This window comes from Apus apus, chromosome 1 (genome assembly GCF_020740795.1).
Source record: "Apus apus isolate bApuApu2 chromosome 1, bApuApu2.pri.cur, whole genome shotgun sequence".
Classification (NCBI taxonomy): domain Eukaryota; kingdom Metazoa; phylum Chordata; class Aves; order Apodiformes; family Apodidae; genus Apus; species Apus apus.
Window position 1 is genome coordinate 162,480,315 of NC_067282.1, and position 15,200 is coordinate 162,495,514.

Below are 15,200 nucleotides of genomic sequence, written 5' to 3' on the forward strand. Positions count from 1 at the left end.
GCATGGGCAGAGGAGGAGACCGTGGAGCTCCGGTCTTCTTCTAGAAGTGCGGACGGGGAAAGTGATGTGTCGCTTCTCATTAGGCTGGGCCCGAGCCTGGAGCCTTTCCCAGCCAGACTCGAGGTTCAGACGCTCCCAGATTTTGTCCACAAAACAGCCAAACGTAATGACAGCAATCATTTCACGGTTCCTGCAGTTTGGCGCTTTGACAGCACCTCCGCTGTTTGGGAGGTTTCCTGTATAACACCTGCACAGATAAAATGAAGATTTCATGTGCCCCAAAGGCATATTTAGGGGGAAGACAAGAAACTGGCGAATGGGAAAGCTTCCCAGTCCCTCTTCGCCCGTTAGGAAAGCAGGATTGCTGTCAGGGCTGGATGAACCTCGACAATTTCCTTCTTGCGACACGTAATGACTCTTCTTAAACCTTCTAACTTTTCTTTCAACACAAAATGGAACGAGAAGATATTTAGTGCGTGGGTTTAATCTTAGCCCCATAGGAAATCTCAGCAGAGATGCTCTATAAAAACATTAATCTCTTATCTTGATCTAGTTCAAATTATAATGAATCCTACTTACATATGTGCTATAAAAACAAATCCTACAAGAATTTAATCTATGCTTTATCGGGCTGCAATTGTAGCCCTTTATCAGGTTTAGAAAGGATTTGAAAGTTGGGCCGTGGGACTCCTAGCCCCGCGCAGTTTGCCACTGCCAGGAAGAAGAGATGCCTATCGGATCCGAGTTTTTTGCTCCGCACTTCGTGTAGGAGTAGGATCCGACTTTCCACTCGGGATAATCATAAAGACAGGCACAGCCTTCCTCTGCCTCCAGCCAGAGCTGGGGCGTCTGCAGGAGGAGGCGTCTGTACCCACCACCCCCACCCCCTCACCTCCTATTACGGGGGGACAAACCTGAGGGGCTGCGGTAGCCGAAACGGGCTTGCGCTCCAGCATCTGGATCTGCACTTTGAAATCCAAATCCTTCCCCCCGCTCCGCCGTGCTTCTCAACACATTATAGAGACACACGCAAGGCAAAATACAAGTAACGTTATTCATATCAAATAACCAGCAGCCTTAAGAAGAAAAATCCAAAAGTGAAAAAATTAACTTACGCAGTATATTATAGGTGAACATTTGCTTCTTCCCCGCTCCCAGGGAAATTATTTCCAAGGAGGGGGCTTCCCCAAAAGAGCAGAAGAGTTTTTAAGTGTAGAAGTGTTACTAAATCAAGCAGATTTTTATTATTATCATTATTTTTACCAATGACCCCTTCTGGTCTGCCATCGCGAACAGACTGAGAGCTGCCTGCAGAGCCGTGAGCATTAGCTCACCTCTGCAAACGAGCAAACAAACAAAAAAATAGCCCTCCTTTGCAAGTTACGTGGTCTTCCCTGCTGGCAGTTTGATTAATATTGGGACAGTTCCGAAAATATACGGGCTACATTGCCGGAGCGACCCGGAGGCTCTGAATGTATCGAGGGGCCTGGAGCGTGTGTGGGGGGCTGCCTTGTCATCTCATATGAATTGATTTCTTCTAAGACATGAAATATGTGTCGACATTCTGGTTTCTAAGCACGAAGCTAAAGGAAGGTGTGAGACAGAAGGGACAGGGGCTAAGAAATAGATCCCTGTTTAGGTTGGAGGCACTAACAAACGGATGCATTGAGCTACTTTGACAGGGACTGCTGGTTTTCAAGGCTAACTCGTTTGAAAGAACCATTGCTTTTTATTTCAATGCGATGTGTGCTAGATCCGATTAAAATCGTGTGATTCAGCGATTCTGAAAGCCGCAGAGCAATTTTATTCCGGTCTTTCAGCACCCGGCTCTGTACAGTGTCAGCCTTATTTTGTCCTTTGCTGAGAGCTGCCTATATCTTTCGAAACGCTAGCGTGCATTAAGGAGCATCTATCCGCGAGTCTTTAGAAGCTCTGCCCTTCTTACCAGAAACGGCTAGATGAATACAAAAAAGGACTTAGTGGTTAACCGATAGGCTGCTAGTATTTAATCCACGGGCCTCTTCCTCCTCCTTCCCTTTTAAAACTTCAGCTCTTGGAAAAACAACATATTTTAAGCTTTCCACACAAATGTTGATATTGGCAAATAAAGTCAGCCCCCAGCCTATGGTTAGAGACAGTCTTCTGTTTGTTTCTACCCCGGGCAATCAAAATTAATCCACTGTATTACAAATTGCTTCGGAATATTTCATTTTTTCCTGACAAAAACCCGTACCTGGCATATGTCACGGAGAGTGAGTTTTCCGTAGCCTGTCTGTGCGGCAGCTGTTTCTAGGAAGTATCAGGCAAGCGATGGGCCGTGGGAAGGGGACAGGACCCATTATTTGTGTCTGCATTTGTGCTGGGGGCAAGGAGGCATTCTACTATGTAACCAGGTAAAGTGGAGGTGGTGTAAGCTTGAAGCTTTACCTCACTTCTTGCTTGCAGGGCTGCGGTACCCGCGCAGAGAAAGCGGGTCGTCCTCGGGAGTACTTGGCACCGCAGCCAAGGCATTCCCCCTAGACCAGGGACAAATCCGTCCCACACCACCCTCGTCGAGGATCTGGGTTTGAGCTGGCACACGGCCAAACTGCACATTACATCAGCGCAACCACCTCCCGAGACATTACCTGCAATTAAAAGCGAATGAAAAGCGGCAGCGACACAACGGGGCTGCATAAACCGCAGCTCTTTGCTATTGCCTTTTACTCAAAGTCGCACAGAAATCAGCGGGGCTGAACCTGCAACGAAGAGTGAAGCCGTTGCTCGTGAAATGGGAAACGAATGCAAGTCAGGATTGCAGAAACAGGGAAGTCCCCTCTGTGATTCCCCCCGAGCCCCCCTCCCCCGGGCTCACACCGGCCCCGCCGGCACGAACCGCCCGCGCTCGCCCCGCCGGTAGCGCTCACAGAACCCGCAAGCCAAGAACAAACTGCTAAAAAGAGAAAAAGCCGCCAGAAATTACCACTTCTTGGGGCTGCTAGGTCGATGGGTTCTCCTCTCCTGCCGCTCGCCCAGCCGTGCTTTGTTGTTGGTGTTTTGTTTGTCTTTTTTTTTTTTTTTTCTTTCTTTTATTTTTTGAATACTTTTTTTCCCCTCCTCAGGCCGTCTTTTCGCACATTAAGGGAATTGGTGTTTAAAGGAAAAATGCTGGCGAACTGTAAATCGCCCGAACGACAACATACTATGCAAATGAGAGTCAAGCTTATGGCTGATTTGAGTTCTTGTAGTGCAGAACCTCTCGAAATTCCTACACAGGGTGACGGTGGCAGAAAACATGCACTTTCGAAGGGACAGCTCTCATTCTCATCCGACGACCAGAATGTAGTAGGAAAATAGTTTTATTTTTTAAGTCCTCCTTTTCAGAATGTGGCTCATAAGTAGAGAAAATTAAATTGACTTGAAATAGAGGAATTTTCCCTTTACTAGAATTTTAACTATATCGCTACAGTGATCTCTCTTAAAAAAGTCTCTTAAGCAGACACCTCAGGACACCTCGGGCTGTGGCTCAGATAATTGGCGGCACTTATTTGCCTTCAGGCTTGAAATAAAGCTTCGCAGAAAAACAAAACAAAGCGAAACAAACCAAACAAACAAACAAAACCAAATTAAAATTAATATGATAACCTCTGGTTTCTTTGTCTAAGATAAATGCAACAAATGAATGCGTAGGAATAAAGAAAACTCGACCCTCAGCTATTAACAAACATTCTTTTATCACATCTTAACTCTGTGAGATCGGTGTTGGTTGTTACCAACATAAAATGCTCTTCTCTGCTCATTGCTAAAGAGATACCCACGGCATTTTAGCCAGAGGTAATTTTGCATCTACCTGGGTATTTGAGATTCTTTAGTGTCTGATGCAAAAAAAACCCCTTACCTATATAAAAATCAACTAAGAAACTGAGAAAAGGTTACTAATTCCAAACCAATCTATCTATCCTTCAAGTGAAGCCCAGGAGAGGAGCAAATACTAGTCCTAGGTAGCTAGGTATCTGCTACACTGATGTGTCAGCATCTGTATCACCAGAATAATGAAGTCCATTTGTGCTCATGAAGACAAATCCATTTGTCCAGCTGCTGTGCAGTGTAGAGGGGTTGGACTAGATGACCTTTAGAGGTCCTTTCCAACCCCAGACATTCTATGATTTTATGATTCTATGACTCTGTGATTCTGTGATGTAGCAGTGTAGTTCAAAACATCATTCATTTTAACTTCCAGTCCCTGTAAGGTGGGCCACACAATATTTCTAGTAAAAATCTCTTTGAAAATCCAGTCCCTGTACATCAGCTGTCGTGGAACCTCATTAAAGTTTATCCAGTAGGGATTTTAGTACTAACAAACCCTCAGCACAACTTGGCATCCAGTAAGTGCTTTGAGGATGGATCCAAGGACATGTGGTTAGGACTTTCCAGTCCACCATCTACCTTGAAACCCAGGGAAGCAGTTCTCCAAAAGACGCATCAGCTGCTTTAGGCTGACTTACATCGTTACTTGCAGGCCAGACTTACGTCTCTTTCCCTACTCCAGGCACATTTTTTCTACCTCTTTGAGAGGAAAGAGGTGTCCCATTCCTACTTAACCAGAGCTAGATCCATGACCAGTTGGCATTCCACTTTCATACATATATAGCACACAGGCTCTTACAAGTGCTGCAGTAGTTCACTGTGGGCCAAGATTTCCATTCTCTAAGTCCTTATGCAGTGATGAAACTAGAAGTGACTGTGATTTGTCTGCTTTCCACAGATGACTAAGTCACAGTTCCTATGCTTTTCACAAGTCTTACAAAAATAAAATTAGTTAATTTGTTTTTCACTTACGACTGTGAAAAGAAACACAAAACAACAAAGTTTGCTGGCATAAGGTTGTTTGTTTGTGAGGGTTTTTTTATTTTTGTTTTGTTTTGTTTTTCCCAGCCAGTACAGCTAAGTACAAACAGCTTGTGGTATCAGGCTACTCAATATTTTGAAATATGGTTGAGTTCCTTTCCTGCATTTTTGGGGCAATGTGGCAATAGCTACTTCTCATATGTGTTTTTCTCATTACAGAAAAGCATATTTAAGATATTGCAGTGTCCCAGAACATTAGCCTGGCTTCCATTAATGCTAATAGGAGTAACTTCAGGAAGGCAAGACTGTAGCTCCATAAATATACTATTATCATGATGATATGACACTAAAACCAGAGGGATATTGAACCAGTATATTGATCATAGTGAGTACAACAGTTGTAGGAGGAGATCAAGTGGCAGTTTTGCACCTATGCATCTGCGGCCAGATTTTGACGCCACTTGTGGCATGTTTTTGAAAAGTGTAAAGATTACATACAGCAGACACTCCTTTAATGAACATATTTGAATGACAGGATTTTTTAATAATTAATTATAAAGATTTACTAAGTAAAAATGTGACACCAACTCAGCCTGCACCAAAGCAAGACCTATATCCTATAGATATGTTAGTTCCCTGCTGTTTACAGATCTTTTAAAAGAAGAAACTGACTAATTACGGCTTTGACAAGTGGTCTGTGAGGTGGGTGGGGAACTGTCTGATGGACCGCACCCAGAGGGTGATAGTAAATAGTTCCTTCTCAAACTGGCAACTGGTTACATGTGGGGTCCCCCACAGATTGATATTTGGTCCAATGCTTTTTAACAGCTTCAAAAGTGATCTGGATGTTGGGATCAAGAGTACCCTGATAAAGTTTGCTCATGACACCAAAATGAGTGGAGAGGTTGACACCCCAGAAGGGACAGCCAGGATGACCTGGACAGACTGAAGGAGTGGGCTAACAGAAACCTTATGAAGTTCAACTGAGCGAAGTGTAAGATCTTGCACCTGGGAACACACAACCCAGGAGCACAGCTCAGACTGGGATCCACCTGGCTGGAGAGAAGCCCTGTGGAAAGGGACCTGGGGGCCTTGGTGGATAACAGGCTCAACATGAGTGATAAGTGTGCTGCAGCAGCAAAGAAAGCCAATAGGATGCTGGGCTGCATCAGAAAGCGCATCATCAGCAGAGATAAAGAAGTCATCATCTCACTCCACTTGGCAATTGTCAGACCACACCAAGAGTACTGTGTTTAGTTTTAGTCTCTGCTCTATAAAAAGTATGCAGACAGGCTGGAGATGGTCCAGAGAAGGGCCACAAGGATGATCAGAGGACTGAAGGACCTGCCATATGAGGAGAGGCTGAGAAAACTGGGTTTGTTCAGCCTTGAGAAAAGAAGGTTTCAGGCTGACTTCATTACTATGTTCCAGTACTTAAAGGGTGGCTACTAAGAAGATGGAGACTCCCTATTTACAAGAAGTCACATGGAAAAGACAAACAGTAATGGGCACAAGTTGATCCTCGGTAGATTCCGACTGGACACGAGATAAATTTTTCACCATGAGGACAGTCAAACACGGGAATAGTTTCCCAAGGGAAGTGGTAGATTCCCCTACACTCGACAGTTTTTTAAGGTCTCAGCTTGCGAGGGTGCTGAGCCACCTCATATAAACTATAGTAGTACTTGGAAAGGTTGGACCAGATGATTCTTGAGATCCCTTCTAACCTGCCATTCTATGATTCTATGAATAAACATATTTGAGCGACAGGCTTTTCAGTGAGTACGGTTTAAGAGTGTCTAAACATGTAAGTAGGAACATCTGCAGTTTATTCAGTGAGAAACATTTCCTCACTGGTCATGGTGTTTCGTCACTCGGATGTGAGTTAAGTGCATAACATTAACGCCTTGTACTCATTCAGAATATGTATTTTGGGAAGGATTTTTTTCTGTTGCAGCAGGTAACGATGCTCCTAATGCCACTGAGAAAATGGTGGAGGGTTTAAAGAACTGCTGCACAGATGTTCATGCAAGTTGCACAGAAAAAGAAACTCCAAGAATCTGTTCAGGACAGCTCATAGAAAGCTTTTCTATTTGATTTGGTGAATGACACCCATCAGAGGATCAATGCGTATAATGCACCTTGGTTGTTTCATTCTTAATTTTGAGTGAAAGCTTTTCTGCATTTCCATGATGAGAGCTTCATACATCCAAAGATTTTTTTAAAGAACTTATTCATAGAACTCCCTCCTCCTTCATGTTAAAGGATCTACAAGAAAAAAGTACTGAGGAGATGATACTGAAGAGCCACAAAGAGATCTGGAGCACTGCAAAGGCAGTAGTGCATCTGGAAACATGCAGTTTAGGGGGTTTGTGGCGCAGGTTTTCCTGGGCTGTTACTGTGACTCACAGTTGCTCTGATGTCAGAACAGGTTGCCAGAGAAAACTACTTTTAAGAATAAGTTATTTTCCTGAATAGGAATTGTTGTATTTGGGGATGGAGGTGGAGGGGAAAAAGAAAAGTAGAGAAAAAAGGAAAAGAAAATTAAAAAGAAGAAAGAGAGAAGGAAAAGAAAATCTGAGAAAGACACAAAGAAAGTATGAAACAGCTTCCTGCTGCACATAATAGGGCTCAAAAAATTCATGGCATAAATATTTCACCATGTGTAGCATTTGTGTGACCTCTGACCTTACATAAGGTGTGACTACGAATAGCAGGCATTTGCCCAGATAAGGGTTGCGTCACCTTATTCCTGAAAACAACAAAGATCTGCCTGCTAGTTAGAGCACATTGCACATTTATCCATATTTGACCAGATATACTCTACATTCAACACTGCAATTCTTAAAAAAATGTGTTGGATACAATAATAAGACATTATCCTATTACAAATCCCAATGGTATATAATGAAAACAGCAACATATTTTGGCATAATTCATTTCTGTTTGGCATACTAATTAACCTAGGCATTAAAATACAAATTTATCTTATCTTATTTATTTATTTATTTACTAATTTAGCAGACTAAGCATATCATGAACCTGAAAAGGCATGTCAGTGAATATTGTGACTCCAATTTGTAATTTATTAAGTTGTACGTAAAATCTACTATTTTTTTACTTTGCAAAATAAAATGCCTTTCGAAATGTTGCCAAAACATTTTGTTTTAGGCTTGGAGGTATTTCTCATTCAAAAACACCTGGAAAGCAAGAAAGCAGGTATGGTGACTTTTACACCACAGATATTTTTTAGATATAGAGGTAGATATAGATGATATAGATATAATAGCTTTATTAAATCTGAAATACAAATATATCCTATTTACAGCTGCAGTGGTGTGTAGTACACTATGGACACTCTAGACAAATAGAGTGAATCATCAGCGAGAAGTGGTTTTCATCTTGATCTTCAGTTAACAGCAGTGCATCTACTTACTGACCACACTGCAAGCATTTTGAACTAACAAAGTTTTTCCTACAAAAATTATATCCCTGATGATACAAACGAAGCCTCAAAAGCTCGAGCCTTTTGGAGTGACATTTAAAAGTCATTATATACCAGATCTGGAAATTCAGTTTAACACGTATTACATACATTGAGAAACTAACTTGCTAACTTATGAATTTAGTGATATTTTATACTCTGCTGACAATCACAGCATTTCTACAGTCAGGCCAAGAACTGATCAAGATTCCTTAGACAGGTAAATAAATCTTTTCTGAAGGAGGCTGTACTGACTTTTGAAAAGTAAAATGATAACAAAAACAGCACAGTAATTCAACCAAGCAAAGTTATTTACTGAAGGTTTTCCATGAGATCAGCCATCTTTTAATTTAAAAATGAATGTGAGAGTTCACAAAAATGGAGATAACTGCTTTAAATCTGTGGTCATATGTGCATGTTAACATAAAGAGCACCTCACAGAATAATGTCATATGTAACTTAAGTACATTTTAAAAAGAGCCACAACATAATAATTCATGTTCTTTATTGACTGAAGTTTCAAGCCCCATTAGCTTCTCCACCTCTCTCCCAGTCTGTAGGGGTTGAGGCTTCACAATACTGGACAAAACCAGATGAGGAAATCCCAAATACAGACTTCCCTAGATCCAATTAGCAACTTCCACCCTCAAAGTGGAAAACATTAAAATAATGTTAGGCTTTGAAATCAAGGAATATTTTCCATCCTGTATGTTGATGCACAAAGCATTCCCTAGAAGTAATGAGCTAGACACCCATGAATAACCAAAACAGTATTTCTTATCTTTCTCTACATCTCTTTGCATCACAAAACTTTTACACGTGGGTCTAAAGGAGTCTGGCTACATAAGCAAATAAAGTTGGGTTAACAGTGGCATGTAGATGTAACGTTACATTATCCCAGGACAAAATGAGAATCTGGTAAAATAATTTTTTGTTGTTCTATCATATTATGATGATAATGCATGAGGGCTCTGGAGAACTTACCATATTACTAAAAAGAAGGTAAGCGGATCCCCAACATTTGTAGGTTGCTGTGAACTGCTGCTTCACTAATATCTTCTAAACAGACTTCTCTAAGAATGGCATTGCACGCTCACAACACAGTTTGCGAGCATGTATTTTATTTGTGAGAAAATGAGAATTTAGTGTTTTGATTTGTGACATACATTACACGAGCATGAAACATTATTACATTTGCAAGTCTCAACCCGTTCTTATAAGCAAGCCTAAACTTGTTGACTATATAACAATCCCTACAGAGTTAATCAGTTCTGCATTCTACAACACATGAGCACGTAAGCAATTGAAAACACAAACTGTTATAACTTACTGACAGGAATAAAATACTTTGACAAAAAATATAAATTCCAAACTACTGTAACCACATATAGTAAAGTAAGTCAAATATAGTTAACCGAAACTGTTTATATTGGTAATAAATGAGAATCCAAAAACTTATGTTCAGAGGCTTAAGAAGAAACAGCTCTCCACATGCTCTCTTTATTTGATTAAATCATCTAGTTAAATTATCTCCAACATTCAGCTAATATTTTAAAGCTTTTGCCTTTTTTTGCCTGCTCCCCATCCTCCGCTGAGCTGCACTGGATGGTCTCGAAATGATATCCGTTCTTTATGAGATGGACCCAAACACGATTTTGCTGGAGTAGGCATATTCTTTTCTAAACAATAAACAGATGTGTGAAATTAACAATAAAACCCCCAAACTCCCTACATTTATCTGCATCATAGTCTTTTTAAGATAACACTAGACATTATTAAATCTAATTTGAGCACACACAGATTTTATAATTATGAATGGCTCACTGTTTTAAAAGTAACACGGGTATTTTCACAAGGTAGCACTTTTTAATAAACAAATACCCTATCAAAATAGACAATAAAATTACTACACAAAATAATTACATTTTTTATAAGTGTCACCATCTGCCCAGTTTGAACTTCTTTTAAACACATATAGACATATGCAATGCTTTTAACACAGAAACTGCTAATGTCATTCATCCTTCAAGTGGCTGGAGAACTTGTTCAGAAGACATATCCAATCAACAAGTTATTGTTTTACTATATTCAACCAAATCAGAAAGATTTAATTTTTTTTAAAGCCCACAAATACTTAAACTGATGCTGAATGGTGCCACAGGAAGTTTAAGCACAAATAGAAATACATTAAATAGTCACTTCCTCCGTCATGAACGGAGATGCTTGAGTAATTTAGACAACAGTTTCTACAAAATACGTGCATCAATTATTTGAAAAAAACAACTAGCAGACCTGACCAAAAGCAGGATCTTTATTTTACACAAGCCACCACTTCACAGGTGGAAATCTCTTTCTTAGACATTCATAAGGAAGAAAGCATCTGTGGGAGATAACTCAAACTTTGCAACAGAACGATACGATGTTCACAATACAGCAGTTTTTATATCTAATATATATAATCTCTATAAAATCAGTATGCTATCTTATCAAATAAAAAAATTACAAACATGTTTTTGCCACCTACCAAAGAAAAAGATTACTAACTACATATTTTTAGTAAATATTTGTTATATTTTAAATTTTGGTACTTTTAAACAGGAAAATTAAGTTTCCCGCAATGGATAGTTCCCCCAAAATTAAAACAAAGCTTAAATCTTATGACTGAATATAAATCTATCTACTAATAGATGTACCATAGCAATACATTCCAAACAGTAAGAAATTATTTGTTTTCTCATGGATAGTTTTCTGTAGTCTGTTAGATCTAGATGTTAGAAGCTTTTCCCACCCAATCCTTTTTAATGAAGTTTTAAATTATTGCAAATATATCTCACTTAATAATTCTCTCTTTTTCCCATCAAGAGCTTTGTAGTATTTTTAACATGATCTCCACTAATTTTCCTGTGGCTCTACGGTTGAAGTCAATTGGGTTGTTTTCCTTAAAATATATAACTTACTCTAGGTCAAACTAATAAAATTTTAAAATATTAATGTCTTGCCTTTACAGGATTCCCAGTTTCCTTGTCTTTGGATTGTTTTATTTAACATCTCAAATGGTAACAGATATCTCTAGTGAAGAAAGGCTTTTGTTAAAGAGCAAAGAACAAAGTTATTTAATTCAGCTGTAAACCTTCCATGAATTAATTTGACTGGGAACCATAATGAATTCACTGAAGGTTGAAACCCTCAAATTAGTAAATTAAGTGGTTAATTAGTGAAACTTCAAAATAAATCTAACATAGGAAAAATATTTTTTTTAATGACATCCTTTAATTTAAAGAGCTGTTTTCTGAAGTTGCAAGAACCAAAAATAATTAAGGCTGTACTATGTTCTTTGTTAAAAAAAAAAAAGGAAAAAAGTTATTGCATACTTAGACTGGAAAAGAAGTTTGGGGCCAATTTATGCTTGAGACTGACTTTCCTAATGCACTCATCTTAAAGGTTGTAACAATGATAAAAGTAAAACAGACATACCAGTTATTTAATTCTGTATTTTGACAAAGTAATAAATAAATAAATAAATAAGTTAATGATTTTAAAAACTGAATAAATATGAATTCCAGGAGAATAACACAAATAATAAATGTGAAAATTAGCTTAAAAGTGATAGAGTCAATGTAGCAAAAGAGGAGTTCAGCCACATCCTAATTGCCTAATCTGGATTATTTCTGGACTAACAGCTTCAATTGTTTATGAACCTGTCTGTAGTGCTAAATAACATTCTCATAATGGACTCCAGAAATCTGTAAATGTAGGTTTTATGGCTTTCCACTTATAACTATATATAATTCATTGGCATGGCTATATTGCCCTTCCATGACTATGAATTGTATATGTTTATTCTATAAAAAGATCTCCAAAGACTTGCTGTAATTTGCTATAAGAAAGTCATAAGAAGCCTTCATGAATTACTAATACATCCTTTTATTTTGGCAGAATAGCAGCTGTATTGGTCATAGCATTAATTGTGCTTGTCTAAACTTCAAAGTCAAAAGTTCACAAATTTACTTTATTTTTAATTGTAACTGATTTATGCATTGTTTAGAGGGTAGCATAGTCAAATATTTTGTGAGTAAAATGTACTAATCTTGAGTGCAATAAGCTGTCTGACAAAACAATGTTTTAGATGTCTGTGAGAATCAGAGCTCAGGATTTGTAGACCTTTAGTAACAGAGCAGGGTAAATTCTTCAGCCTGAAGGTTTTACCCCTAGGTCCCAGATACTCAAAAGGTGTAAACACCGCTCCCTCGAATGCTGGTTTAACAAATCAGTCTGTCCCAAAGTCTGACAGTCACAGCTCTTATTTTCTTTATCTAGCCTGAAAAGCTGGTTAGATTTCTCAGGGTCTGCGTTTGACTTTCCTGTACAGTAGTGAATAAGACAAACTGAATCAAAGCACAGATGACTCTATTCTTTATTTCCATCCTTCGCATAAGTTTCGGCACTTTCAGCCAAATAAAATAAAACCATTGTAAGGAATGATTGGCTAATTTAGAATGAAATATCAACAAGACAGGTTAGTTGTAAATCAGTCCCTTTGTATTTCTCATCTTCCCATCTTTGAAATGGGCATAATTATGCTTACTCTTCTGATAAAGAATTTTGCTATCTGGTAGTAGTACTACGAGATGGGTATTATTATCAGCATGGCTTTTCCAGTTATCGATCTACCTGAAGTGATGAAAACCAGAATTGGTATGGACATCCAACAGCCTATTCTCTCAAGAAGCATTCTCAAACACAGGTATGAGTCAGATCAGCATATAAGCATCGTGAAGTTTACTTACTTCTATTCATGTTATATCTAATTCTCAGACATCATACGCATAGATTGCTAATGGCTTAAGTGTTAATTATGATTGAAAAATTGTGTCATAAGAAACACCTCATTTACAATGAATATATTAGTCAAATTTGAGATTTATTATTATTGCAGTTCTTACTCCTAAAGTTTGCTGCAAGAAGAAACAGAAAGAAAAATGAAAATACAGGAATGGAATGCAAATATTGGACTTAACTGATTTATCATACATGCGCCTACAAATTACTATGCTTATTTTTAATTAATGTCTTTTACTATTTTCAATGAAAATCTAGGTATGAACAGTCTTGTGGTGAAAAAGAGCAGCTTTGTACTTAAGTATAAAGTATCTAAGCAGAGTCTTGTAATAAGTAAGAACGATACATATAAATTAAAACTAAAGCAGTTATATTGTTGTTGATACCTCTGTTTACAACAGCTTTGCTGATTCTACATTATTCAAACAGGCATTTTTTTTTCTTCAGAGATATTCCACAAAGACAGCTCCTTTAGCAAATGGTCAGAATTTTGTCTAGATTGAGGGGATATTGGAAGACAAGAGGATCTGGTAAGGGATGAGAATGCCACTTCGAATAGACTGAACCTACAAATATTCCTTAAAAATACAGCTTTGTTTTTGTAAAAAAACAAACAAGAACATATTAAAATTAATTGTTAACTGACTTACATTTCTTTTTAACTTGTATTTGTTGTACCTATATTTATTGTGCTTTACTTCTTCTACTTTATATTCTGTTTCTAATTTATATCTTCTCAGGGGAAGTTGTGCAATTTCATCACTTTCTGAGATTTTTTTATTTTAAGAAAAGTGGTAAAATAATAAAGTGGGGAGGATACAAGTTTGATGTACAGAAAAAAAAAAAAAAATGAAAGATTCACCAACAAGCAATGATTAACAGCAAATTAAAACCTTTTTACATTTTTTGTAATGTTCTATGAAGCATACACCTGAAGTGCTACAAGGCCAGATATTCAGGTATTATGAAAATATTAAAAATCTCTGTGAGATCCTTTAACTGTACTTTGAGGTGCACTTTATTTGAAAGTTACTTTACGCCTCAATAGTTTTTGCTGAGAGAGCTTATAGCTTTCTCTTACAGCATTACTATGATGTGAACAGTTTTCTACACCAAGCTTGGATTTGCAATACTTGTTTTCCCCTAAACTTGTTTTGGTTCACATATTAGCATATATGAGGGAATAAAAGTACTATTAGTAGAAATTTTTGATTGGTAAAATAAAAGGTGACATTTCGAGTAATATTTTGCTATATCTGTAAGGCATATCTTTCACTTACACATGGCATGCACATGTGTGTTGTGATTAATTAATAACTGTAAGCATGATCTTAACACTTTCTTTTCATATTATGTTCCATGAGTGTATTTGTTGTAGGCCTTACACAAAAGCAACAACACATTTTTTCAAGTTCATACAGAAATATCTTTACTAAATATAAATGAGAACTATTACGTTGGTTTTAGTCTATAAAGTATTGATATTTTTGACAACCATAATAATAACAATTATAATTTTTACCATTACTGGTACTAGAATTAAATAGAACCTGGCAAGTGTATTAAGTATAATTTAACATGATATACAGTTATTCTAATACCCAGTCATGGGAACAAAATCTTAGCCAAGAAAAGCAATTCAATTTCTCCTATCCCAAACCAGGCTTTGGAACACAGGCTGTAACAGTTATTTGCTGTACTTTCACTTAATTGTAATATTTGACTATATGAAGCTCCAGTATAGTCTGAGATATTTTCAAGTGCCTGTATATATCAAATAACCATTTCTTCTGAGTATGTGCTGAAAGCTTGTCTTGGGTTCTATTTCTAAGCAGTCACGTTTCTGTTGTTTAATCTGTTTTCTGCTATTGATTTGTTCTGGTCTTTTTTGGTTAAAGCCTGGGTCTTTTAACAAATGTCAAGGTTTACATATCCTCTGTTTTGATAAGTAATGCAATATGTAAAAAGCTTTGAATCAAACTCTTGCTGTCCAAGAAGAAAAGCTTTGTTAAACAGGTTATGATAGAAATTTTATGATGTATAGTAGACG

General features: G+C 37.8%; 1 protein-coding gene across 1 annotated transcript in view; it reads right to left on the reverse strand.

The window, feature by feature from the left end:
• Positions 1–9,850: 9,850 nt before the first annotated feature.
• LRRIQ1 (leucine rich repeats and IQ motif containing 1) overlaps positions 9,851–15,200 on the reverse strand; it is a 109,435-nt gene continuing 104,085 nt past the window's right edge. The window contains 1 exon segment of the mRNA XM_051621621.1: positions 9,851–9,990. Within this exon segment, the coding sequence (XP_051477581.1) occupies positions 9,851–9,990 (140 nt within the window).